General features: G+C 37.4%; 1 protein-coding gene across 1 annotated transcript; it reads right to left on the bottom strand.

The window, feature by feature from the left end:
• Positions 1 to 272: 272 nt before the first annotated feature.
• On the bottom strand, positions 273 to 14,238 carry LOC113634056 (ras-related protein Rab-37). The gene is made up of 9 exons (XM_027132764.2): positions 13,863 to 14,238; positions 7,217 to 7,327; positions 5,696 to 5,737; positions 5,068 to 5,134; positions 4,233 to 4,285; positions 4,060 to 4,125; positions 3,892 to 3,948; positions 3,476 to 3,552; positions 273 to 2,935 (listed from the first exon to the last, which is right to left on the bottom strand). The coding sequence occupies exons 1-9, from the start codon at positions 13,950 to 13,952 to the stop codon at positions 2,830 to 2,832; spliced, it is 669 nt and encodes a 222-aa protein (XP_026988565.1). The 5' UTR covers positions 13,953 to 14,238; the 3' UTR covers positions 273 to 2,829.
• Between the last annotated feature and the right edge of the window lie 7,118 nt (positions 14,239 to 21,356).

The raw sequence follows: 21,356 nt of genomic DNA, 5'->3' as shown, positions 1-21,356 counted from the left end.
TCTGAGCATGATAAAACTAAAGGATGAGTACTTCTGATAGATTAAAGCGTTCGTCTGAGGTGTTATGTCCAATGATTGAGAAATTTTACCAATACACCTTCCTGATTCAGCTAAATTAACTGATTATTAAGCTGCATGTGTTTGGAGAGTGAAGATATACTTAAGGAACTGTATGTCAATGTCACTGATCAATAGTAGTATAGGTTTACAGAAGGTAAAATCAAGCAAGAATAAAGGGATGAAATGTAAATAAAGGCAAATAAACAATTTAAGACTTTCCAAACAGTATTTTAAAGTTTGACATAAAACATGTACTTACAGCTTTTTTCCAAATCTCAATGGCACAGTTTTAAAACCAAGCTTTTAATCCAAACACTTAAAAAAAACAACCTTTGTGCACTCTTTATTCATGCAGATCAAATAAACATTTGGGGGGAAAAAATACCTTAAAAGACCCTGAGACACTAAATTCATTCAGTTCATACTTCAGAAGCATACTCACAATCCTACTGTAACCTGTTCTGCAGCATACAAAGAGAAATAGTGCAGTCTCATTTAGATAAAGGGAAAAAAAGCATATGTTATCCTTCTGCCCCATAAATTCATCCCTGAATAATAAAAAAAAATCTCATATATAATTTAGGTTTTCAACCATGACATAAGATATTATAGTCATGTTATAATACTTGAAGGAATGAAGACAGAGATACACCGATACACTCCACATATAAGTATTCTCTTTACAATAAATAAATAAATAAATAAATAAATAAATAAATAAATAGTATACCACCAACTTGCATGAATAAAAAGCATAAAAACAATTAAAACAATTTTACAATTAAATATCAAATCATTTTAGGTAAGAAAGGAGGAACTGTTTTTGTTTCACTGTTTTGTTAATATATGAATGCAGCAATGCATTCAGTATGAAATACAATTTGTATCTCATTACCTGATCTGATTATACAAAATATAGAATTAAAATGGATGACAATTTAGTGTAATGACTTAAAGTCAGTTTACTGTAATAGGATATGATGCAATATGATGTCTTTTGGTAGACATTTATAACTTAAAGTTGACAAGCAATGTGGCCACGCCTCCTTCATTGAAACTGAGAGGCAAAGAAGCCACGCCTTCTACATTGATATTGACTGACCACGCCTCTTTCATTGACAATTTCATTGACTGACCCCTTCATTAACAATAATAAGCAAAGTGACCACACGCCTCTATTAACACCAATAGGCAAATAAACCACGCCCATTCATTATTGTTGACGTACATACCATTTAGCCCCTTGTTTGACACTGATATGCAAAGTAACCACGCCCCCTTCATTTATACTGACAGACAACGTAGACACGCCTTCTTTATTACCCTTCATCCTCCAAAGGCCACTGGGGCGGTTTCAAATTCCATATACATACATTTTCACAGATCTGACATTAAAAGATCTAATCTTTAAAATACAATAAATTAATTATCAATTATTTATGTTAGTTATATTGATAATACATTGTACAATGATTGTACAATAAGTTTTCAGTCAGTAAGAATTTTTTAAACTATTTTTAAAATTATATTAATCAAACAAGACTCACTGCTTTTAGTTAATGCTTCATGGCAAAACACAAACATCTGTTGGGAGTGGACTCAGAATGTACTGCACTGTTTATGCTTTACGGACAATAAATTCTTCTAAACGCTTGTACTCTGGCTCCCTCTAGTGGTTTCAAACAGGATGTGCAGAGGCACAAGTGAACTGGGCTTGCATACACGAGCAGGGTGTCATTACATGTTAAAAACTAAAACTCCATAAAAACTATGGCTTTAACATGAAGGATCAATATGGATATACAATATGGACCATAAATTACGTCTAGCTTCCCAAAAACGTTGTAGCATTAAAGTCAGATATAAAAAATAAGAAAAAATATTAGCAGTGTTAGATTTGAAGCGCATGTCTATTTAAAGATTTCAGTAATAGAGACACTAAAGGTGCCAGGAACATTTTCTTTCACTACATCAGGGCCTGATATATCTCTTATATTAATGTTTATGAATGAAATATTATCTGATCTAAAGTTTTATTCTAGTGCTTTCTAAAGTTTTCTGGAATAAAGCTCCAGTTTAAAGTCTCCAAGGATGAACTTGCTTAATGTTCTTAGGCTACAATCCTCTGGGCTGAAATTCCCAGGATACATTTCCAAAAAAAATAAAAAATCATGGGCAAAATTTCCTGAGCTATACTTCTTCAGCTAAAGTCCCTCGATAGAATATAACTAGTAAGTCCCATATACCACTACTGTGTTATTATTATTATTATTATTATTATTATTATTATTATTATTATTATTATTATTATTATTATGTGATTTAGTGAACTGTAATATATGAATATTTTAAATTGTGATGCTATAAACCTGGGAAAAAATATTATCTCAGATCTTTATATCTTTGTAACACATTTTTAATTAAAGATCTATCTCAGCTCACCTCATATTAGTGTACACTGTATCATCAAATCTACTAAATTTAACCACGACGCTTGGGCTACAATGTTTTGGGGAAGCTCTGCACTGCAAATTACTGCATAGTATTATTCCAGAGAGGCAAAAACGACCAAACTGTACCTGCATTCTCAGACCGGAGTGTTTAGATCTGCTCAGGACAATCAATGTCCTTCAAAGTACGGTTTACATCATGGGCTTCAATTAAGGTTTAGGGACTACATTTGGCCTGAAACGTCTCTGATCATTCTGGTATTTCTTTCTCATTTGCACCTTGATCCTTCTCTCATCTGTTGTTATGTCTCGTAAGGTCCTATGTGAAGCCACAGCAGCCTGATTTCTGTGGTTTCTGCTCCATGATATCATTGATTTGGAACTTCGGCTCTTTGGGCAGCTCGAGACATCGGCCAATCAACTCCCTGTAAGACACAGGGGCAAAAATTAATGCAACAGGATTCATATCAGTCAAAGGCAAAAAAAATGGGATTTGTGCCTGCTTTGTGCTGCCGTTATTCAGTGTTGAATATATTCGTCATATCAGACTCCACATTAGTGTTTAATGGCTCATATGGACGTAGATTCAAACTCAGGGTTTGAAGAATCTGGAATTTTTCATAAGCCTAATGGGGCAGTTTATTTCACACAAATGTTTCTTTCTTTAAAGTAAGAAACCCATTTCTGTTCTTTGAGATGCCCCAAGTGCTTCTTCATGAGCATCTACAATATGAAGGGGTTTCCTTCAACCAATAATATACTGTGTATTTTATCAACAGAAGAGAAAACAGAAAGAAGGCCTGACTCATTTTATATCAGACTCACGAATTTATTTGTTTGTACTGATGGGAAATGTCTGATAAATCAAGAATGCCAGTGTGTTTGTACAAAGGGTTAAAATAGTCTGCTTAACATTTATAAGGGACCATTTCATACAGAAGTAAAAACAAACATGAAGTACTCACTTTGCAGCAGTCATGAAGGCCAAATCTACATTGACACCGGTTTTAGCGCTCGTCTCCATGAAAACGACACCGTACTCCTGTAAAGAAAAGCAAGAATGTAAAAAAAAAAGGAATTTTGCAGAAAAAATCCTGAAGCTTTGCCCAGAAACAATATATATTTATTTGGATTTGTTTAAAATGTTAGAAATGTAAGAGTGATTTACAAAAAAAAGATCTCGTGCTTCAAAATAAACAGGAGATCTCTGGTGTTTGGACAAGTTCTTATAAATGTCAATGTTTTCAGTGTCAATTTTAGTTTATTTCATCTCAGTTATTTCTTTTTTATTGTAAACCATAAAGCTTTATGGCATTTCTCTCTGACTGTTAATGAATATACAGTAAATGTCACTGTATTAATGTTGTGTAATGTGACGCACCCTGGCTAGTCTCTCTCCATCCTCCCGTTTGATGACTCTCCCACTGCTCATATCAGCCTAGGAAAAAGACAAAAAGAAGTGTTTTTTCTTTTTTTTAAAGTGTGTGTGTGTGTGTGTGTGTGTGTGTGTGTGTGTGTGTGTTGAAGATGAAGATGAAGTTTGTCTTACCTTGTTGCCTAGCAGCATGATCACTGCATCACTCTGTGCATATTCATGGATCTCTGTAAGCCACGCCTATAAAGAGGAATTCAATCAGCTATCGACAAACCTGATTTGGTTTGATTTCACCTTTCTCTTAGTCTTAAGAGATAATGAAAATGTTCCTTAAAAATTTAGCTTACCCTGATGTTGTCAAATGATGACTTGTTAGTGATGTCATACAGCAGCAGGAGAGCTGGGTAACGAAAAACAATTGATATATGTTTTAAACATTTATTTATTTATTATAGTTATTATGTTATTAGTATTCTTGTCATCATCATCATCATCATCATCATCATCATCATCAACTTACTCTCCATTGTTTGTTAGCTTTATGAATACAGTGGATATAAAAAGTCTACACACCCTTAGTAAAATGTCAGGTTCAATCAAAAGTATTAGTTTAAGGGAATGCAACCAAACCTATACTCCTGCAGGAATTCCCCTCCTAAATAAACAAACAAACAAATAAATAAATAATTTCTTTCTTTTTTTTTTCAGTTGAGTACAGATTAAAGGTCACATTAAAGGTGGAAAATTTCTAAAATTATTTATCTTGGTCATTTGGCAATTTTTTTTATATACATCACAGAAACCTTCCATTTTAGCAGGGGTGTGTAAACTTTTCAGATCCACTGTATATTTGTCTTTTTATATACTGTATTTGTGTACATATACAGCTACACAAAGTAAAAAACGAAACTCCTCCATGAGCTTTACATCCACAGTCATGCAACAGAAATGTGCCAAATTAAACTGAATAGAACTTGTGTGTGAAATTCCACTGATCTGCACCGAATGTAAAATAAACCAATCGAACCCTGTTCAGCTAAATAACCTAAATCTAGATCCTAATACATGCATTCATTCGGTAAACCTGAAACTGTGACAGAGAGAGAGAGAGAGAGAGAGAGAGAGAGAGAGAGAGAGAGAGAGAGAGAGAGAGAGAGAGTGAATAAAGGCAGATTCTCTCACCGTGGGCATCTCTGTAATAAGCATGAGTGACGCTACGAAATCTCTCCTGTCCTGCTGTGTCCCAAATCTGAACCAGAAAAAGACAATTACATTTTGTAAATGATTTAACAATTTCACAAACTTACAAATACATAAATTATTAATATTTATTTGCATTGATGTTGAAAACATGTAAATAATTTCTTTTTTTTAAGATGAGATACGCCAACCGTCCAACACGGGATCAGTCCACTTGTACAGTAGATATGTATAAACAAGGGTTGCCTTGCTCTTCTCTGTAATGATCTGATCAAATCTATTTGATTGGATAATGATACTCATTTGCTCATTTTAAGGTTTCTGTGAAAATGTACTTCAGTAGATATATTGTAGTAGGTCAGACAATCCTGTAGCTGCTAAAATATAAATGACTTAATATTTAGATTCTAAACACACTCAATGCCTCTGAGCTTGAAGTTTTATCCTGAGGAACAATTCAATTGTTTACATGGAAGAGAATCGTCTAAATCAACGAATGCATTGATATATGTTATATTTTAATAATGCAAAAATAATTAATTTTTTAAACAATTAACTAAACAAACAAACAAACAAATAAATAAATGGGGGGAAAATAAACTTTACTCACCTGTAATTTAACTTTCACCTCTCCGATAGTGACAACTTTATTCTGTAGAGAGAAGTGAAGAGAAAGCGTAAGACAGCAGTGCAGTATAACACACACATTCAGTCACATAGGAGTTGTTTTATATTGCATGAAGTTGTTTATATTGGCTAGGAGTGGTTTATTTTACATGCTCTGGTGTGAGGAAATGATACTGGCTATATAAGTGGAATTGGTGTTCATAAGAACTTGAGGACTTGAGATAAACCTTCTGTGTAACTGTGTGAAGGGAAAGTATTTGTGTTAATATTCACTTCTGATTTCTTCACGTGTAAATATGACTCAGGGCTTCACCTCTGACTGAGAGAGTGTGACAGGTTAGTGCGCGGGATGAAAAGAGAACGTGTTTGTGAAAAACAGTGATATTTTTTTATACGGCAATAATTGAACAAAAGTTGTTTTAGAATAAATAGAAGTACTAATAATACTACTCCGAAGAAGAAGAAGAAGAAGAAGAAGAAGAAGAAGAAGAAGAAGAAGAAGAAGAAGAAGAAGAAAAAGAAGCAACATTCAACTAGAAACCAAGGAGACACTTGATGTAAAGTATATTTTAACAATCTGTTGGATTTTAACTTTTTTATTTTTTGCTTTCTTTTGTCCTTGGCATAGCCATGATTCAAAAGTGTGTGTATGTTTCTGTGTGTATGTGTGTGTATGTGAGAGAGAATTAAAGTGAGAAAGAGAGACAGTGAGGCTGTCAATGGTTCCGTGTTGTTCTACATGTGCCATTTCTCTGTTCATTCATTTGTATAATCAACATTTGTTTGTTTGTTTGTGTGTGTGTGTGTGTGTGTGTGTGTGTGTGTGTGTGTGTGTGTGTGTGTGTGTGTGTGTGTGTGTGTGTGTGTGTACGATAGCCCCTACAGGTCAGTCCAACATTCCCTCACTAGTTAGTGACTTCTTAGATAATGCCTAGAGAGCTGTTGTTCTGTCATCTCCCATTGCATTCACACACACACACACACACACACACACACACACACACACACACACACACACACACACACACACACACACACACACACACACACTAAAATAAATAGACACAAACTTCAAACAATAACTTTTACAAGTCGACCAAGTCCAAACAAAATCACTCTTAGATTTTATTATATATATATTTTTTATTTCTTTTGTCCCTGGAATAGCCAGGATTCAACTGTGTGTGTGTGTGTGTGTGTGTGTGTGTGTGTGTGTGTGAGAGAGAGAGAGAGAGAGAGAGAGAGAGAGAGAGAGAGAGAGAGAGAGAGAGAGAGAGAGAGAGAGAGAGAGAGACAGAGACAGAGAGAAAGACAGAGCGGGAGAGAGAGACAGATATAGAGAGAGAGAAAGAGAGAGAGAGACAGATAGAGAGAGAGAGAGAGAGAGAGAGAGAGAGAGAGACAGAGAGAGAGAGAGAGAAAGAGAGAGAGAGAGACAGAGAGAGAGAGAGAGGGAGAGAGACAGACAGAGAGAGAGATTCTAAAGTGTGTGTATGTGAGTCACCGTAAAGCCAATGCCCACGGTGGCAGAGAAAGAGCCTGGGATGAACTTTCCCTGATCAAACTGCACCAGCAGGGATGTTTTCCCCACCCCACTGTCTCCCACCAGGATCGTCTGTGCAGGAAATGTGTAAAAGAAACACAGACAGAGAGAAGATAAAAGCATGTAGGCAGAAACAGAGGCAGAAAATGTTAGAGAGGTTACATAAAGTCGACATATTGGTGTGGAAATTCTGTGAAAATTGTCTACTGATTCAAAAGACAGACAAAAAGAATTAATATAAGAGTAGGACAAAATACTGTAGATAAATGAACGCTGTAAATAATTTCTGATAATATTTTATTTACACTCTGACACTTTCGTACTATATTCTACTAAAAAGTAAATCAAGAACCGCATCCCAAACGATGTACAACACACTACACACTTACACTATGCACTCTAGCATCTACAGTAGGAATATTAGAAGGTTTGTATCTTCACAAATGGAACACTAATGGCTTTTGATTAACCGGAAAAGGCAAATGACTCCAAACACATTAAAAAAAGAAATATATCAAAACGTAATACAATTTAAAAGACATTTGTAATAGTGTTGTCGGACATTCTCAAAATTTTGTCTCATCCGGCATCAAAGCCTGGAACCCCACCCTTCTTCTACTATATAAGCATAGCTGCGATTTTTAAGTGAATGAAGCGTCCAACGTTCCACACATTACTGAAATGTTTCTGACCTGATGATGCCGCTTTAAGCGATGGAGATTTCGACAGGTCAGATGATCATGGGTTATGTTTACCACATGCTTTGTAGCACAAAGATCAATGTGAAAGCATAACTTTGAACATTACCAGGTCAAAAGTTTATTTAAGATTATTTACTGACATTTTTCTCCATAACTGAAACTGGAAATCATGCAGTTAAAGTAAAGCAGTGAATACAAAAGCAGTATAAAGACACAGGCTCTTGCAAGAGCAATAATGAAAATAATGAACTTATAAATGTTACTCAACAAACTGGTATAATTAGAGAGAGAGAGAGAGAGAGAGAGAGAGAGAGAGAGAGAGAGAGAGAGAGAGAGAGAGAGAGAGATTTAAAGAGGCTTTTAATAAAGAAAATAAGGAACTCCATCTCAGCAATATGCTCCTAAAGCTGGCAGAACAAGGACAAAAAAAAATTTCTTTACAGATGCAGGGCTGTCAAGTGTCACGCGTTGAGAGTGACAGTCACGCATTTTGGTCTTTTGTCACACTCTCCCACCACACATTGTATTTGTCGCGCAGAAAAACTTTTTGACTATTTATCATATATTTAATAAGCCGCAGCGCCCATAATGTATCTGTCCGCACCGCTGTCTCTTTGGAACCGGGCAGAATCAAGCGCGTCTCCCCTGAGCTCTTAGTCGAGCCTGACACTTATCAGCTAATCAAAAAAAGAGGGTACACAGTAGCCAATCAGAAAATAGCACTATTGTATCTGGGTAAGATTTAACACAACAACCAATGAAAAAAAAAACATATTCATTAAAGAGGGTATTTTCGATGTTCGGTTTGAACAAAACCTCAACATGAAACAGCTTGTCTCTGGACGGGACATTGTCCTCAATCATGACCCTAAAAATGTCTGGGCTTGTGCTGAACTGGTTAAAATGGGAGCAACATTACACATGATAAAGGAGTCCAAAAAGGCAACAAACACACAATAAACACCACCAGTCATAATCTCTCTCTCTCTCTCTCTCTCTCTCTCACACACACACACACACACACACACACACACACACACACACACACACACACACACACACACACACACACACACACACACACACACACACACACAAATTAATAAATGGAAATTAACCGCTGGGGGGTTGGAGATATTACTCTTGCCTGTCTTCAATACTTGAGAGCCCTGCAGATGTCACCATTTTTTTTTTAATGAATCGGAGCTGGAGGTTTTAATTTATGTCTAAGAAGATAAGCAACAGAAATACACGACAAGCAAACGGTGTAAAATTCAGTTTAGACTTCTTTTCCATCATTGGGCCAACATATTACTACATTTGTACCAGCAGTGACATGTGTTTGCTTATGGCTTTCTTTCGTATCTAGTAAAACAATTCCTTGATTTATGATAAGATTCTTAGATTCAGTCTTAATGACTGATATAATGACTTAATATCTGTGACCTGGAGTAATAAATCAAACATAATTTACCTTATTCTCTGCAATGCTAGCTAATCGTTGTTGTCTCTTAGCTCATGTATACAGCAAATGTATAAGAGAGCAGCTCATGCTTTGCCCCCGATAGGTCCAGCTGCTCTGTAATGTAGCATGAGTTACAGTTGACGGCTTCATAGAGTATTTCCAGTGTGCTGATACTAGGCTTGGGTTGCTACCTGTGCATCCTTTCACATGTTCTCTACATGTTTGTATGGGCTCACTTCAGATAATCTCTGGTTTCTTCCCACCTCACAGGAACATGCAGGTAAGCAGTTGGCATGCTAGGTTGCCTCTAGGTGTTAATGAATGAACGGAGTCCTGGGATGATCTGGCATCCCAGCCTGGGTGAATTCTTGCACCCAGTGTTCCTGGAAATAGGCCCAGGATACACAATGACCCTAACAAATATCTAAGAAATGTATGAAGATGACCAAATGAAGAAGACACATCTATTTTTGTCACTTGTAAATTACAGGATAGTGAAATTCTTTTTTTGCATATCCCAACTTTGGAGGTTGGGGTCAGAGCACAGTGTCAGCCATGATACAGCACTCCTAGAGCAGAAAGGGTTAAGGGCCTTGCTCAGGGGCCCAACAGTTGCAGCTTGACAATGCTGGGGCTTGAACCTTGATCCTTCGCTCAACAACCCATACAATTGTATTAATGATTGCTTTATAATGAAGCATGTCCTCCCTTGTTGACAGAATTTTTAAAAAAGCTAGTGGGTAATAGATAATAGATAAAAATCCTGAAAAGTGGAAGGACACAATAAGCACTTTAGTTCTGTGCATGTAACGAACATGTGGCGGTTTCCATCATCCTCCGTCACATCCCTATCTCAGGCATTTTATCGGAGTCAAGTCGACAGCGTGAACTTGAAGAGTAAGTAAAAAAACACCAGGTGGCACCACAAACATGACACAAGTGTAAAACAAGTCAGCAAACACTTCTGTTTGCACCGAGCCTCAGAACTACCTGTGTAAAGGAAACCCTGCTGAGCAGAGAGTGTAACTCTCCGTGACAAACTGTGAAGAGGTGGAAATGCCACTGAAACAGCTTCTGCTCCTGTACAAAACAAGCGTTCGTGTGGGGAAAAAGATGGATTTTGTCTAAATGGTCATTTATTGAGTTGTTTCTTTACTTCTGTTTTCTTTGTGCAAAAAAAGAATTAAGAATTGATTACAAATAATAAATACTTTAATACTTTATTCTCCAGAAGGCAAAATAGGTGAGTCTAAATATTCAAGGCTGGTTCCTCATACTGGAAATGGTATTCACTCACTGATTATGGGATGAATAAAAGTGAATAAAGCCTTGGACTGCAACTGTTAAGAACTGAAGATCTAAAATCTTACTAATGAGCCCAAAAGGCTGGCATGCTTCATCAGTTTCCTTGGGATTAAAATATTAATTAGGTGTTCATGCTAAAATTCAGCAGTCAGCCACTGTGACTGTTTTATAAAACCCCAGATGGAAATCACTGAAGCTTCCAGGCTGCAAGAGTAATGTTTGCACCAAAATGTACCAAAGAATGGTATTTATACATTTATGGTTACAGTTAATAATTTCAGTGCTGTTTTGACTATTTCTGCTCATGCCTTTAAGGCATCTGAATGAATCAACACCCCCAAATCATTCCGACCTTCAAACCGTTTTCTTTCACACAGTCAGAATCTTTTTATAATCCATCCTCAAGGCCTTGGAGTTCACACTCCTCCACTCACATTAATGCTCACACATGCTCAACCTGACAGTGCCACGTCATCCAGCACCATGCCTGAGACCGAAGATGCGGTTGCCGTGACAACAGCAAGTCTCAGCCGAGCATGGTCCTCCTCTCCCCCTTCTCCCCATGACAGGAAGTAATTAGGCGGAATAAGCACAGATGCTCTGAAATTTGTCAGTGTACAGCAAATGCATTATATGAGCTCTATTCTGTAACTGTATCAATTGTTTGTGTGTTTGTCAGAAAAAAAAGGTAAAATTGTGATAGATTTGGCAAAAGGATTATCTCTGTGAGCAGAAAAAATGTTGTTTTTTAAAAATAGGGAAACTGAATTACACTAATCTGAAATAAAAAAAATGTTTAACATGATAGATAGATAGATAGATAGATAGATAGATAGATAGATAGATAGATAGATAGATAGATAGATAGATAGATAGATAGATAGATAGATAGATAGATAGATAGATAGATAGATTCCTTACAGAATGTCTATGAACTTAGACATTTAGATATATTGATATTATTGGTTTGAACAGCTGTATGATGTGTGGATAATGTGTGGATAGATAATGGTTAAATAGATTAAGAGAGATGGATAAGTGGAGAGTTGGATGGATGAGCTTTATTAAGAAATATATACAGTAATGTCTAGATTTTTGGATAAGTGAAAGATGGACAAATAGATGTACAGTATGGGTGGGTGAAAGATTAAAGTAAATGGGTGAGTGCTAGATGGCTGAATATGATTTTAGAATTATGCTGAATTATTTCTCATTAGAGGTTGAATAGGGATGGATGGATGGATGGATGGATTATAGAGTAGAGCATGCTTGAATGAATGGGTGAATATGACATATACAGTATAGAATTGAATAAAACTTTAAAGGAATTTAATGGATAAGTACATAGATGGTTCTATAGGATATGTGGATAGATGGCTGGAGGGATGGAGTGATGATGGGATTGCTTTCAAGAATTACGCAGTATGACGGTTGGACAAATGTTTGGATGGAGGTTGTAAATTTTGTAAATGTTGTAGACTTTGTAAATGAGCAAGTGGACAGATGAACGATGGATAGCTTGATAGAGTGATAGAAATATGTAGAGAAAAGTGAATGGACAGATAGGTGGATGTATTTGTGAATGAATGAATAGATGAATAGAACATGGGTGGATGAATGGCTAGATGGATGGATGGATGGATGGATGGATGGATGGACAAACAGAAAGATAGGTGGATGATGGATGCTTAGAAGGATGGATGGATGAATAGGTGGGATTTGTTCCATGAATTATACAGTATTATATTTGGATAAAGAGTTTTATGTATTTGTGAATGAGTGAACAGATGGATAAACTGTAGACAACATAGTCAGTGATGGTCAGTAACGCTGTGCAGTCCACTGGGCTTTCTGACCACAACTGAACTCTACACACCCAGAGAGACTGAAGGCTAATGGACACACATACTCTAAAACCCCAGAGCTCGAACCCAAACATGACCACATCTCTCTTCACCCCCCAGCTCCACACAGACCACTACATACAACAGTGTTACAAACTACAGACGTACTATAGCATGTACCCTGTGCTACCAAGCGATGCAAATTTAATGATCTCATCCATATTAAATCTGCCTTAAGTGAGTCACCCTGACTGTGTAACAGAAATATTAATACAGTAGACATCATGTACACAAGATGAAATGTGTATCATTTTATTCATAGATGAAAAGGTAACTTTATACTGAACATGCCTGAGGGTAAACTCTCAGAGTGATTTGAGCACAACACGATACTCTCGACTGTTCCATTAAAATAAACCCAAACTAATGCACACATGCATGACTGAGTTTAATAAATTGAGAAGAGACTTTATACAGAAGCACTGCATACTCCGTCATATCTGGTGCATCACATGGTAAAAAAAAAACTCTACTTCGTCTTTCAATGCTTTCTAATATAAATGTGTTTTCGTGCTCTACTGTAACGCATCCATTAAAACCTTATGAATGGCTTCTTAATGGAATGATCATTGAAGTTACATGTGTGAGAGCAAAACACTAAACCACTGAACTGTGTTTTTCCTTGTTGTTGATCTGGTATATTTATCTTTTGTACCTTTAATATGTAACATTCACCTGGAATCATTGATATAGTGAAACGTTAATGGTGATTAAATGCAAGAACATGGAGTAGCAGTTTTTAGAAGTACGCTACAAACACACACACACACAATCCTAAAAAATGGTGAAAGTAAAGGGACCACTATTTAGTGCCATTGTTTTCTGAGAATGAACACTGAGATGAAGGGTTTAAGCAAATGCTCTAATCTTTAATAACTGTTTGTGTAACACACCCTACAAAATATAAGGAAGACACACACTGAGCTTTAGAATCTAGAAATATTTCTTAGCTTACAATAAAAAATATCCTGAGGACAAAGAATTAGATCAAAATCATTTTAGATCTAAACTATTTTAAATATCCTGAACTGAACCTGAATTTTTGGACATTTGTGTACTTTTTTTTGTTAATTTGTTTAATGATAATTTGGATGTAAGCACTTAAAAAAAGAAAAGAAAACGTGCATATAATTAGATTATAATTAGACTAAACTTAATTACGCATGAGAATAATTATGATGGTCCTTCTGCTGAAACATGTAAGACGAAACCTTTGGTTGATGTTTAGTTACCTTGTGCGTTAAATCCTGGTCATAGAATCCATACACAGTGCAACCTTGCTCATCTCCAGCCTCCGGTTCGTCTCTTGTCTCCGGTTCCATCGCGGTCTGATCTGTAGGATGCTCACAGCGCGAGACGGAGAGGCGCGGTCCGGTCCAGAGCGCGCACCTTCCCGCCTTGCTACGTCACCACTTTCGCAGCAATCTCCACTGTGGTGCCGTGACGTAAAGCTCCAACGTCATCATCACATTTTCACGTTAACCGCCAACAGAAAACCAAATAAACCAAACCATGATCACATAAATCGACTGATGCATGGATCAGATGTTTGTTTTATACTAAGAATAAACACACACCTCGCTTCAGCTATGCGTAATGCTTCAATAATGAGTCCCGCCAGGATACTGATGACGTCACACGACGCGTCTTGGCCCAAATCTGTGAGAATTAAAAAGTAATGTATTTATTTTGTTTTATTTTTTGCTTTTGTTTGATTTGGCGTTCATGTCTGAGGAATCGCAAACATTTTGGAGGGACTGATTAATCCGAAAGACTGATGTTGAATGACCACAAGATGGTGACAAGATCACTCCTAAATTAGACTTAAATTCAATCCATTTCAATTCTGTTTTTAAGCAGATTAATTGCAATGATTACCTTATTACAAACATTTCTTATTTATATCTCAGACGCAGTTAATACCCTTATTTAACTTTATTTAACTCCATTTAACTATCTAAGGAACAAATAAACCTTTTCTTTTCTTACAAAAAAAGTCACATGTACTTCACGTGTGTATAATCACGTGTGTATAATCACGTGATTCCTATGTAAACGCTCCACACGTCATACTTCAAATGTTAGGTTTTAGACATAAACTTGGACAATAATCACATCATGTCGCATCTTTATATGATCACATATTACATTACATGTGTAATGTATTAATACATGTATGATTTTAACATCAAGGTTGACCATTTAATAAACAAATAAACAAATAATTAAACATATAAATTATATATATTTATAATGAATTTGCACAGAGAAGCTGGATATACTTTTTATTTTGTGATGCAATAACATAAATTCTTAACTTATGATAGTTTTGGTGCATATGGAGCTAAACGCTGATAGCAGTCTTGGTCTATTCATGGAAAATCATGTGCCATTGAAAATAAATTAAATAGATCATGCATTCTATATTTTTCCAAATTTGACCCGCCTCTGCACCAACTCAGCAGCTTATGTAATGCTCACACTCAGGAATGTGGACTCAAGTAGTGAGTTAACTGGCAAGTTCCCAAAATACACAAATGCACACATACAGCAAGCAATAAGGAAAATCTAGACAGGGGATCTATAAAGGATTAAAGAAAACAGGCTACCAAGAATTTTCACTATATACTGCACTGTTGTAGATGTTTTCCTGCTATTGTTGTCGCTATATGGGGGGGATGCCTGACACATATAATACAGACTTAACACAGCAGGTTGTTTAGAATAAAAGGTAGGGACTAGAATAATATTTCATTCAAACAGCAGGACTTTCTATAAAAAGCAAACTGAAATCCTACAAGCTTAAATAATAAAAACAAGGAAATTAGGTACAGGTGCATCTGGAACGTAGAAAGCCAGGAGGGTTAAAGGTTTTTTTTTGTTTGTTTGTTCCTTTTCTTTTTTTAACCACAGATTCAGCTATAAATAATGTTAATTTAATGAACTATATCAGTGTAAATTAAAGTAATTTACACTGATATAGTTCATTAAATTAACTATATCAGTGTAAATTAAAGTAATACTTCTGTACATATTTTTTATTATATATATTATATTATACATAATAGAGGGGGTGCACGGTGGCTTAGTGGTTAGCACGTTCGCCTCACACCTCCAGGTGGAGTTTGCCTGTGTGGAGTTTGCATGTACTCCCCGTGCCTCAGGGGTTTCCTCCGGGTATTCCGGTTTCCTCCCCCGGTCCAAAGACATGCATGGTAGGTTGATTGGCATCTCTGGAAAATTGTCCGTAGTGTGTGAGTGTGTGAGTGAATGAGAGTGTGTGTGCCCTGTGATGGGTTGGCACTCCGCCCAGGGTGTATCCTGCCTTGATGCCCGATGACGCCTGAGTTAGGCACAGGCTCCCCGTGACCCAAGAAGTTCGGATAAGCGGTAGAAATGATAAACAGAATAGTTGCAAATAAAATACAAGTAGCAGGTTTTAAAAAATCTCACTGATACACAATGTTTCCATAAAGCTGTTTTTTGTTGTGGTTGTTGTTGTGGTTGCAAAATTTGTGTTTGTATTTTTTATCCCTGAAAAGCAGACAAAATAATTTAATACTAATTTTACAATTCTTAATGAGTTTATATGATGTATGGTTATTTTTTGTCCATTTATCTCTGTTTCATTAAGCGAGGACTTAAAGCACTAGACACAATGTTCTCATCCCATCTGGTGTGATGGAAGTGCTACTTGTCCAGATCCTTGCTTTACGTCATGTGTTGATGTGGTAGCTTTAATCTCTTTTATTCTCTTTCTTACTATGTTGTGATTAGAATAACAGAATAATTCATTATTGAAAAAAAATATGTGACAAATTATGAGGAAAAGGTAAAGGACTTTAAATGTATAGTTAGTTAGCTACCAGTTTTTTTCTGGTCTTGGTGCTAAGGAAGTAGGGTAGAAAATAACGTGTTATGTGTTCTGTTGGGGGGCATGGTGTCTTAGTGGTTAGCACTTAGTGGTTAGCACCAGGGTTATTGGTTCGATTCCCACCTCTGCCTTGTGTGTGTGAAGTTTGCATGTTCTCCCCGTGCCTCGGGGGTTTCCTCTGGGTACTCTGGTTTCCTCTCCTGGTCCAAAGTCATGCATGGTAGGTTGATTGTCCTCTCTGGAAAAATTGTCCGTAGTGTGTGATTGCATGAGTGAATGAGAGTGTGTGTGTGTGCCCTGCGATGGGTTGGCACTCCGTCCAGGGTGTATCCTGCCTTGATGCCCGATGACGCCTGAGATAGGCACAGGCTCCCCGTGACCCGAGAAGTTCGGATAAGCGGTAGAAAATGAATGAATGAATGTGTTCTGTTTCTTTGGTCAAATTATGAGGAAAAGGTAAAGGACCTTAAATGTATAGTTAGTTAGCTACCAGTTTTTTTCTGATCTTGGTGCTAAGGATGTAGGGTAGAAAATAACATGTTATGTGTTCTGTTTCTTTTGTTGTAGACTTGTTAATTGCCCGCAAAGTTGTAACTTCCATCCATCCATCCATTTTCTACCGCTTATCCGGGGCCGGGTCGCGGGGGCAGCAGTCTAAGCATGGACACCCAGACTTCCCTCTCCCCAGACACGTCCTCCAGCTCTTCCGGGGGAATACCGAGGCGTTCCCAGGCCAGCCAAGAGACATAGTCCCTCCAGCTTGTCCTAGGTCTTCCCTGGGGCCTCCTCCCGGTTGGACATGCCCGGAACACCTCCCCAGGGATGCGTCCAGGAGGCATCCGAAACAGATGCCCGAGCCACCTCAGCTGACCCCTCTCAATGTGGAGGAGCAGCGGCTCTACTCTGAGCTTCTCCCGAGTGACTGAGCTCCTCACCCTATCTCTAAGGGTGCGCCCAGCCACCCTGCGGAGGAAACTCATTTCGGCCGCCTGTATCCGGGATCGTGTCCTTTCGGTCATGACCCAAAGCTCATGACCATAGGTGAGGGTAGGAACGTAGATCGACTGGTAAATAGAGAGCTTCACCTTGCATCTCAGCTCTTTCTTCACCACAACAGATAGGTATATCAACCACATCACTACAGAAGATACACCGATCTGCTTGTCGATCTCCCGCTCCATCCTTCCCTCACTCATGAACAGGATCCCAAGATACTTAAACTCCTCCACTTGAGGCAGGAGCTCTCCACCAACCTGAAGGGGCAAGCCACCCTTTTCCGGCTGAGAACCATGGCCTTGGACTTGGAGGCGCTGATTCTCATCCCCGCTGCTTCACACTCGGCTGCAAACCGTCCCAGTGCATGCTGAAGGTCCTGATTTGAAGAAGCCAACAGGACAACATCATCTGCAAAAAGCAGAGACGAAATCCCTGCCGGAGTCCAACATGCACCGGGAACAAGTCTGACTTACTGCCGGCAATGCGAACTAAACTCCTGCTCCGGTCATATAGGGACCGGACAGCCCTTAGCAGGGGGCCCGAACCCCATACTCCCAGAGCACCCCCCACAGGTCACCACAAGGGACACAGTCAAATGCCTTCTCCAGATCCACAAAACACATGTGGACTGGTTGGGCAAAAGCATAATAACCCTGGCATAGACTTTTCTGGGGAGGCTGAGGAGTGTGATCCCCCTGTAGTTGGAACACACCCTCCGGTCCCCCTTCTTAAACAGAGGGACCACCACCCCAGTCTGCCAGTCCAGAGGCACTGTCCCAAACCGCCACGCGATGTTGCAGAGGCGTGTCAACCAAGACAGCCCCACAACATCCAGAGACTTAAGGTACTTTAAGTTGTAACTTGTTATGTAAAAACTTTCATATTCTTGTTCCTAATGTTAACATTTACCATGAGCAGTTGAATCTGTGAGTATATAACTATATCAAGATAACTACACTATTAGGCAGCATTCATCCTTAAAAAAAAGTGGTCCTTTAAGAGATCTGTAAAGGTTTGTTAGACAGGTAAGGGTTTTTACTTTCCAAAAAAAGAACTCTACATAAAACCCTTTCTCAAAGCAGTGTTTTACGGTTCCTGCAGAAAGATAACAAAATAATATTTAAGGGATTTTTATACATTCTCAGGGCTTGGGGATGGGTTGTAAAAAAAAAAAAAATCCACATACAACAGTCCTACTTCTACTTGTTCCTATCTTTATCAACAGACATGTATAAGAAGCTCTTTTGCGAACATCATGTTTCAGTTTCCTCACACATTTCCAGATCACACATTTCTCTCTTTTCGAAAGTACAGTACATGACTGCACTAAATACTAAGCACTATATAATAAATAGCATGTCTAACTGTTACATCGATTCTGTTGTGTCAGTATCAGCGGCTGTAATGGATCCATGGTATTGATTTTGTCGGTGCTGATGATGGTTAATGAAATGGAATGACACAGGTAAAAAGTATTGAACACGTGTACAGAAATGTATTTAATACTTCATACAACAGACTTTTTTGAGTAATGACAGCTTCAAGAAGCCCCCTGTATGGAGAAACTATATGAAACTCACGCATTGCTCAGGTGTGATTTTAGCCTGTTCTTCTACACAAACCGTCTTTAAATCTTAAAGGTTCCATGGGCCTCTCCTTTGGACTCTGATCTTTAGTTCTTTCCATAGATTTTCTATTGGATTCAAGTCAGGTGATTGGCTGGGCCATACTAGTGACTTTATTTTCTTTCTTTGAAATCAGATGAGAGTTTCCTTGGCTGTGTGTTTGAGATCGTTGTCTTTCTGAAAATTTTATGTCAACAGCAACATTAGAAATATGTTCACTGAGAAAAATGGTGGCCTGTTCAATAATTATTTTACCCACCATACTAAGTTTACAGTAGTATGTGGTTTGGAATACAGTGTTAATCATTCAGTAAAGCTGCTTTGTGACAATGTTTACTGTTAAAGTTACTCTTAAAGAATATATCATGTATGAATTTAATGAACTTCTCATAAAATCTAAAGTCCCTCTTTTTGTTTAGTGTCTTCAGTCTCCTTTAAATTGTTGAAAGAGCTTTAAACAAGGAACAAGGATAAGGAAATAAGTGCTAAAGTGTACATTAATATTTGCCAATGTGGAATTGTGTAGAAACCATTGCTGCAAATTAACTTTTAATAATTAATTCATGATTTCACATCAATACACATTGACTCAGCTATCTTGCTATCTATTAATATCAGATGCTAGCTATTAGCTAGCTACCATATAATACTTTTACACCAACAGAGGTAACAGTTGTGTTCCAACTCCAGCCCTAAGAATCTTTTAAGATTTGTCAAAGCTAATGCTAGCTAAATGGATTATCCGGGTTTAATTAGTGAGAAGCTAGCAAGCAAATGACTCTAGTTGAGTCTCCTGTATAAGTTTAATAGTTGCCCTTATCCAGAGCAACTTACATTTTTATCTCAATTTTATACAACTGAGCAATTGAGGGTTAAGGGCCTTGCTCAGGGGCCCAGCAGTGGCAGCTTGGTGGACGTAGGAATTGAACTCACAACCTTCCAATTGGTAGCCCAACACCTTAACCACTAGGCTACCACATAGGCAAGGCTTAACCACTAGGCTATATATATATATATATATATATATATATATATATATATATATATATATATATATATATATATATATATATATATATATATATATATATATATATATATATATATATATATATATATATATATATATATATATATATATATATATATATAGTTAGTAATTGTGCTTTTAGTATTCTAAATATTTCCAAGAATAACACTCACGAAGCTGTATCAAACTGTAATATATTTTAACAGCACAGTTAACGTGCCGCCCGAGTAGTTTAATGTTCTCCTACTTCTCAAATGTATCATACCAGATATGAGTCATCACCATCAAGCATGACAAAGACCAATGAAATGACTTAACTGTTCTACACCCTGGTGAAATGCATAGCTTAGCTTTATGTTAAATTGTTATGCCTTATTAAGACTTAAAAGCTCATTAGCATAACAGATGATAGTGTTGAGTAAAAAGAATGCTCTGCTCCCAGTGACTCATACACTCATCCACTCGGTCTGACATTGCTCTCATACTTTCCTGGCTCATTTGCTGTAGAGAAATCTGGAGGTAATTTGGAGCCTCAGAATTCATTGCAATCAGACAAAGAGACTCTACCGAGGCCTGGGCCTTTCAGATTAAATAAATAGAGCATAAAATACAAAGCCATGTGACAAAGATTGATGTTTTGGCAGAAATAAAAACTAGAATCCAGTCTGATTATTTTTTAAGATTGCTCTTGCATTCTGTACCATGCATGAAAATTCACATGCTGAGTTGACTCTTGCAGCTTTTGTGCACTCTGCTGAGGAAAGAACCTGAATAACCAGTGAGCTCTTATAACAAATTCAGAATAAACTTCCTTTTGAGCCTTCAAACCACATTGTTGATGTTTTTCGCAAAACCTTCACAAAGCTCCATTGTCTCTGTGCTTTTATGGTCCGTGTTCCTTTTCTCTAACCACAGACATTCACATTCAATTTTTTTTTGCCTGGGAATGCACACAAAAAGAAACATGCTGCATAAATACAAATAACAGAGCTGAGGATGGACCCTGCAATGGTGAGAAGAAGATCACACTATCCAAGTCAAGTCAAGAAGCTTTTGTAATTTCAACCATATCTAGCTGACGTTGTACATAGTGAAATGAAAAAGAATTTCCCCAGGCCCGTGGTGCTATGTAAAACAACACAGAGCTAAGGACTTAAAGTAAGTTGTCCTGGCCACATAAAGTGCAACCTAGTGCAAACAG

This window comes from Tachysurus fulvidraco, chromosome 8 (assembly GCF_022655615.1).
Source record: "Tachysurus fulvidraco isolate hzauxx_2018 chromosome 8, HZAU_PFXX_2.0, whole genome shotgun sequence".
NCBI classification, from domain to species: Eukaryota; Metazoa; Chordata; class Actinopteri; order Siluriformes; family Bagridae; genus Tachysurus; species Tachysurus fulvidraco.
Note: the sequence above shows the minus strand (reverse complement) of the source record. Positions and strands in the feature narration are given on the sequence as shown.